The sequence below is a fragment of the Phaseolus vulgaris genome, chromosome 4, assembly GCF_000499845.2.
Source record: "Phaseolus vulgaris cultivar G19833 chromosome 4, P. vulgaris v2.0, whole genome shotgun sequence".
Taxonomy (NCBI): domain Eukaryota; kingdom Viridiplantae; phylum Streptophyta; class Magnoliopsida; order Fabales; family Fabaceae; genus Phaseolus; species Phaseolus vulgaris.
This window is the reverse complement of record NC_023756.2, coordinates 46,799,176-46,806,561: the sequence shown is the minus strand read 5'-3', so window position 1 is coordinate 46,806,561 and position 7,386 is coordinate 46,799,176. Positions and strand designations below refer to the sequence as shown.

Genomic DNA, 7,386 nt, shown 5'->3' with positions numbered 1-7,386 from the left:
CTAAAAACCAATTAATAATTTTATTTAACCATTAAGAAAGCTATTTAAAAGCAATTCATCTATTTTGATTTGATTTTATTATTTTAGACTACGTAGTGTAAAGAGTTTTCATAATACTATTTAATAGTAAAAATAGTATTTTAAAATTTTATTTAATTAGTTATTAGAGTTTTTATACCAAAGAATCTAAATAATTATTTATAGTCTTTAAAATTAGTTTTTATTTAATATTTTTTAGTAGTGAAAATAGTTTTAAAAAATAATTAGTAAAAGTTAATCATTTTAACATTTATGGCATTCTATAGTTAGATTCTATTCAATGAGTTTAAATTAAATTGTTTATCTAGGAATTACTTTTAAGGTTATTTAATATTTGAATAACTATTTAGAGTTATTCATGTGATTTTGATTATTCATTATTTTATTTTTAAACATAATAAATGGTATGCCGTCATATTAGTCAGATCACTCATTGGTGTTTGTGTTAATCCCTTTACAATTATTATATTAGTAGATTTTTTTGGATAAATTTACATACTAAATCCAAGGTTGTCTTGTTCCTGTTCTTCCATTTTAGTGTCTGTACAAATTTTTGTAGTATTGCTTTGCTGTTCTTCATTTGTTCTCTCAGATATGGAAGAGAATTCTGCTGTGGAGCACCATTGTTACTACCCTCTTCCTGCTTCTGCTGCAAAAGCTGTTCCCAACCTCAGTGATGATGACAAGGAAGGAACTTGTGCAGAGGAAGATATTCTTCACAACAAGCCCAGCACATCACAGGGTAATCCTAGCATCAACAAATATGCACTTGGTGGTGCTATCTTGGCTTCCACAAACTCCATTCTCTTAGGCTATGGTGAGTTTTCACAAAATTAAGTTAAAAGAATCCAATGCTTAAGTATTATCCATTTCCCAGATCAAATCCCCAATAGATGGCAACATTCCAAGCACCTTGTTTCATAGTCGGTGTTCTTGAATCATAGTTGGAGTGTTGTCTCAGTTATTTGATTAGAAAAAGTTGTTAGTAATACTGAAAGATTGGATTTAAGTTTTGTCTGCATTCCATGACCCCAAAAATTAAGAAAATTTGATAACAAAGTTGATGAATGTTGATGCAATTATGCAAGACTACATTTAAAAGTACTTGGTATTGATATTTTTGTGTGTGGGTGCTTGCAGATATTGGGGTCATGAGTGGTGCTGCACTCTTTATTAGGCAAGATCTTAAGATCACATCAGTCCAAGTGGAAATCCTTATTGGGTGCTTAAATGTGTGTTCTCTGTTTGGGTCCCTTGCTTCGGGCAAGACTTCAGATTGGATTGGAAGGAGGTACACCATAATAGTTGCTGCAGGAACATTCCTGATTGGTGCTATTCTGATGGGGTTAGCTCCTTCATTCCTATTCCTCATGGCTGGTCGTGTAGTTGCTGGCATTGGTGTTGGTTACTCCCTCATGATTTCACCAGTGTATGTGGCTGAGCTCTCTCCTGCTCTCACCAGAGGGCTTCTCACATCACTCCCTGAAGTCTTCATCAGTGTTGGCATTCTACTTGGTTATGTCTCCAACTATGTCTTTTCAAGTCTCCCAAATGACATAAATTGGAGACTTATGCTTGGTGTTGCAGCCTTGCCAGCTGTTGCAGTGGCACTTGGTGTGTTGGCAATGCCTGAATCACCTCGCTGGCTAGTAGTGAAGGGCAGATTTGAGGAAGCAAAGCAGGTTTTGATTAGAACATCAGAGAACAAAGGAGAAGCTGAATTGAGGCTTGCTGAGATACAAGAAGCTGCTTCTGCTTCCCTCAGAAACAAGGACAAAGAAGGTTCTTCTTCTGATTCTTCCAATAATTCAGGAACCTGGCATGGACAAGGGGTTTGGAGGGAGTTGCTTGTCACACCTACTCGCCCTGTGTTGAGAATCCTTGTGGCTGCCATTGGTGTTAACTTCTTCATGCAGGCTTCTGGGAATGATGCTGTGATATATTACAGCCCTGAAGTGTTTAAGGAGGCTGGGATTGTGAATGAGAAGCACCTTCTAGGTGTTACAGTCATCATGGGAATAACCAAGACATGCTTTGCTTTGATTTCAGCAATGTTCTTAGACCGGTTGGGGCGAAGAACCATGTTGCTGTTGGGCTCATGTGGCATGACAGTGTCTTTGTTCTTGCTGGGCTTTGGTTCCACCTTCCTTAAGTTCTCTGGTGACACAAAGAATGAATTGGTCATTGCTTTGTGTGTGGTTGCTGTCTGTGCTACAGTTGCATTCTTCTCTATTGGGCTTGGGCCCACAACTTGGGTTTATTCTTCAGAGATTTTCCCTCTGAGGCTAAGGGCCCAAGGTTCCAGCTTGGCCATTTCTGTGAACCGTTTGGTGAGTGGGATTGTGTCCATGACATTCCTTAGTGTCTCAGAGGCAATAACTTTTGGGGGCATGTTCTTTGTGTTTGGTGGGGTGATGGCTTGTGCCACACTCTTCTTTTATTGCTTTTTACCAGAGACCAAAGGCAAGAACTTAGAGGAGATTGAAGCTTTGTTTGAAGATCAGACACATTCAGCTTAAGAGTAAACTTTAGATTAAAAGTCTTGATCTTTGTGAGAAGATCAATTTCTGAAGTTGAAGAAAAAACTGTGCTGTTGTTGTTCAAGAGATAGGCACACAACACAAGTGCAATTCTTTTTTTGTTTAATTTATTGTTTTGCTTGATAAGATACATAGTGATTGATACAATGGGTAGATTATTGAATAGTGAAAAATTCAACATATCCTGGAATTATTTTCTTCCAGGAAAAATTGTTTGGAAATTGGAGCTTTAGCTTCTCTGTTTCATTGGACCAAGTATATTTTTTTTGTATGAATCTAATTGTTTGTTCAGTGAGCATATGTCAACAAAGCATGTATATTTTGTAGTCTTCTATTAATGATGTTATTGTTCAACCAGAGAGACTCTTCATGGATTTACTGTAGTACAAGAATGAATAAAAGAACATCCACATTTCAAAACTAGCATCAACCTACAGCAATGTAAGAGCAAATTCACAATGATTTCCAATCAGAAATTGAAGGGGTCCTTGCCAGGTCTCAGAAGGAAATTATTGATATTGTGACTACTCCTTGAAAGGCAAATCCAATGAACCATAATTCAGATGTAACATCTGATCCATAACCTGATTTCTGTTTTACAGGAACAAAACCATGATCCCAATCTTGCGAACCATGTCTTCATCAACACCCTGAATCAGAAACACATAATACATTATGTCATATGTCACGGGTGTATTTGTATCAACCCAACATTTATGCTTGATATGTTCCCAAGACAGATCTCATAAATGCAAATGGATTATAGACAAGACATAGACACATCAAAATTTATCAACCACCAATTGTTTATTCTATCAAGAAGGATTGAATGCCTCTGATTTACAAGGTTGTTATCAGAAAATGATCACCACGTGGCTTGATGAATATAAATTAGGTAGGGTAGTGATCAATTATGAAAAAAAGAAAAGAAAAAGAGAGACATGTGTGTAATAATGTATGATCCTTAAGAATCAAGCACAAGTATATTTAGATTTTAGACTATATACTAGTCTTATGCTCCTCATTTTCTGTGATGCAGACGGGTTCCAAACTCTACGCGTGGCCTTTTTCCATTAATGTTCAAACTTGACTTGTAGGCTAGCCTATCTGTTACTACCCTTATCAGATTTTGATGTGTTGTTGCTTAGTCCTGGTCAAATTTTGGTCCAGACAAGTGCTAGTTGTTGTCCATCTCATTCAACTTCCACTATTAACTGTTTAGTTAATAGTTATAGTTTGTATTTTACTATGTATAGCACTACAATTAGTCTTGAAAAGTTTCTAATAGCAAGAACCCTCATAAACAATTGTTTGTCTTTGAGTTTGTGATTAAAGATACTATAACCTTCTGAAATCAGTCAAAACCAAAAGGTCACCAATACCAATGAATGGAGAAATTTTCAATAAGATGCACAGAGAGAACCAACTGTTTTAACATGAAATAAGATGAGACAAAAAATCAAATGGGGCCAAATTTAGAGCTTGTGGGACCAAATTCTGTATGTATAATAGCTGTACTATCAGAAGCATTAACCTAATATGCAAGACAACAGATGTCCAAGACTGGAAAATACACAAAGAGAAGAATGGCTTAATTGACAACTCCCTTCATCAAATCCATGACAATAAGTTAGAAATAAAAGATATAAACAACAAGATTGAAACTTTGTTTTGACCCATCTTTTAAGGAGCATCATCTAATGCTTATTTATTTTCATTTACAAGGTTTGAATTGGTCTGAAGAAAATTAAACTCTGTTCTTTAGAAAACAAAAAATGCTACTTAAAGTCTATATGATAAAAAAACATTAACTACTTCTTCAAATGGTGTGTTTTTTTTTATCAGCAGAACAAATCGCATGTTTTTTTTTTATCAGCAGAACAAATCGTGTGTATATTAAATGGAAGAAATAAATATCTTTCTTTTGCATCAATACAACCTGCTTTTCTTAAAATGAATAAAATTATCATTTTATTAACTGAATATTTTACAATGAAACATAATTTTTTTGTTCTATAATTTATGAGCTGCATAGAATGATAAAAAGTGTAATTGTGTTCTTAATATCTTATTACTTATCACTGATGAGTAAGAAATGTATGGTTTAATTAACTTATAATTACATCATAAGACTTGTACATAGGAAGAAATTACATAATATATAAAAAAAACACACTTTATGTTTATTTAATCATTGTTATCAAAGTTTTGGCCAAATGAGCATGACTAAAAATATCAAAACATAAGGTCTGACAGCAATATAAAGTTTTGCAGCAACTGAATAACTGGGTTCTGATTTCTAAATGACACCTGTGAACAGTGATTTCATAAAGACAAGAGAAAAATAAAAATAAATGGAAAAAGAATAACAGTACACATGCAGTTGTTCGGCATGGAAGATAATTGATTTTGACATGACTATGGCACCCATTTTTCTTCCTTTATTACATTTTAACTCATCATTAGAACCACTTGCTTCAGTGTGTGTATACAATTAACTCACTCACATGACCACATTGAACCACCCAACCACATCTGCATTAGTCCTCATACTTATGAATAATTAATGAGTTATCTTATTTTTGTTCATATTTTTCTATACTTCTCTTGAAAAAAGTTATAACAAGAATAGAATGTGTTTGGAGTAATGTTTTTTTTAGTTTCTCTAGAAACTTGAAATTCACCTGATATGCTGTGAAAATGCATTGGTGTACTCATCTTCTGAGGTAATTGTACACACTACACACAGTCACGTGTAGCAAGACACTGACCTTTCAAGAGAGCAATCTGCATTAAAAAATTTGTAGCCAAGCAAGGTTTTTCTTTCCCTTGTAATGTTGTATTCAGACATAGCAGTATCCAACTTGTCAAAATATACGTTGCACAGGTACTAATTTCATTATGAATCTTTTTGCTCAAAGTAGGTACCCTCTTTGAGATTATTTTCAACATAATAAGAACTATTTAAATGGTACTGATTTTTGGTAACATGTTATTTCATATATACATATATGGATTCAAAGATGGAGGTTCTGATCAACCATATTATAGCATGTTACTTATTTGAATATGAAGCATGGTTAATTAAGACAAAACAGGGATGTGGTTAGTGATTACTGATTAGGAGAAAGATGCCATAAAATGTAGGAACAGAACTGTTCAGGAAAGGTCCAATTGAACAACCACCACCCCACTTTCATTTTCCCAAGGAGGCTGCATACCAACTCCACCCTCAAAAGTAAAGGCAACGAAACTTACAAAACTTGTTTAATGAAAAAGGGTCACTATCTTCCAAGTTTGGAGATTGTGGGGTCCAGTTAGGAGGCAGAAAAAGAAAATGAGACAACACAAGAGAGTCTGAAGAAGACAAAGGAGAACAACAAAAAGCAAAGCAAAGAAAAGGGAAACCCTCAAATCCATTGATCTTCCGAAAGGAAAAACTAAAGTCTCTTTAATGGCTCCTCTCCTTGTGCCAACTTTATAGAGAAATCTTCACTGAGATCATCACCTAAAAAGAGATACATTTAGAGATTCTCACATACAACTTTGTGTCCCTTATCTGCATCAGAAGGTACCAACCAGAAAATCTCATTTATAGTTAATTATATACATTCTGGAAGTAGTAGTACTATCCTTGCCATCACCAATGTTGCTAAGTTCCATTTCCAGCACCAAGAAGTTCTTTCAAAAGACTATAAAGAACTTCAAGTCTTTCTTCTCCCCGGGTTACCAAAGGCTTCCAAAAACTTCTCCTCATAGCCATTTCTCTTATTCTGTGGCTGCATCAAGTGCCATGGACATTACCAGCAACACAAGTTACCAAGAAATGGAGAAACTGTATACTGATTTCTCAGACCAATGGGAATCAGAAACAGAGAAAACAAGGACAAGAATGAAGAAGAAAGCTGTATCTGCATTGCCATCAAAGCAAGAAAGTGAGGTCTATAGTGGAAGCTACATTAGCTTGTCCAATGCAAGCCATGCTCAGAAGAAGAACAAGGTGGAGAAAAAAGAGGAAGGTGGTGACAACAACCAAAACAACAGGAGGAGCTTAACTCTAGAAAAGGAAAGGCATCCAAAAGAGTCATCATTCATGTCTATGTATATGAAGGAACACAGATACTGCATGGTGGAACAGAAGCTGAGGGAGTTGGAGATGTTGGACATGAACAATGTGGAGTATATATTAGACATTGAAGAGGTTCTTCATTACTATTCTAGACTCACTTGCCCTGCATATGTTGAAATTGTGGATAAGTTCTTCTTGGAAATGTACTCAGAGTTGTTGGGTCCATCTATGAGGCATGCTTCACCTTCCAGAGTCTCTAGGAACAAGCTAAGATATCAGTGAAAGGTCTTAGGTTTGTTTGGCTTTTGTCTTGTTCATTAACTTCTTGAGACCCTCTAAAGATCATTTGACGTTTTCTTGAGTTGATTCTGTGTTTATTGACCTTCAATTTCGTGGATGGTAATAGCTGTTTGTGTTTTGTTTGTCTAAATAATTCAAAAGGTTTTTTTTTTTTTGTTCATTATTATATTTTTCATTGATCAAAGCATTTCATTGACATTAATTATGATAAAATATTTTGTTCTGAAAATTGCCGTGTTTTCCAAAATAGTAAATATTTTTTAAGATTATTTGCTGGGTGGTCTTTCTGGAGACTGAGATGCAAGATTAGAGTTCTTTTTTTTATGTGCTTTCTCTTTGGGAGTGAGTGGTATGTACTTGAAGGAAGAAATACAAGGTTTGCATTTATTTTCTCTCTCTCTAAACAAGATCATTTTTATTTGTTCTCATTTTAGGATT

The 7,386-nt window shown here is 34.9% G+C and overlaps 2 protein-coding genes across 2 annotated transcripts; both read left to right on the top strand.

Annotated features, from left to right (window-relative positions):
* The first annotated feature begins 440 nt into the window (after positions 1 to 440).
* On the top strand, positions 441 to 2,936 carry LOC137838075 (probable polyol transporter 6). The gene is made up of 2 exons (XM_068647297.1): positions 441 to 856; positions 1,180 to 2,936. Exons 1-2 carry the CDS (start codon positions 634 to 636, stop codon positions 2,556 to 2,558), a joined length of 1,602 nt encoding a protein of 533 aa, XP_068503398.1. The 5' UTR covers positions 441 to 633; the 3' UTR covers positions 2,559 to 2,936.
* Positions 2,937 to 5,956: 3,020 nt separating this feature from the next.
* LOC137836546 (uncharacterized) lies at positions 5,957 to 7,114 on the top strand. Its single transcript, XM_068645214.1, has one exon. It carries the CDS (start codon positions 6,226 to 6,228, stop codon positions 6,928 to 6,930), a length of 705 nt encoding a protein of 234 aa, XP_068501315.1. The 5' UTR covers positions 5,957 to 6,225; the 3' UTR covers positions 6,931 to 7,114.
* The last annotated feature ends 272 nt before the right edge of the window (positions 7,115 to 7,386 follow it).

What these genes read in the sequence shown, in the direction of transcription:
- LOC137838075 (XM_068647297.1), top strand. Translation starts at nt 634, where the DNA reads ATGGAAGAGAATTCTGCTGTGGAGCACCATTGTTACTACCCTCTTCCT. An exon ending in CTCCATTCTCTTAGGCTATG is followed by an intron (nt 857 to 1,179) that starts GTGAGTTTTCAC and finishes GGGTGCTTGCAG; the next exon opens with ATATTGGGGTCATGAGTGGT.
- LOC137836546 (XM_068645214.1), top strand. Translation starts at nt 6,226, where the DNA reads ATGTTGCTAAGTTCCATTTCCAGCACCAAGAAGTTCTTTCAAAAGACT.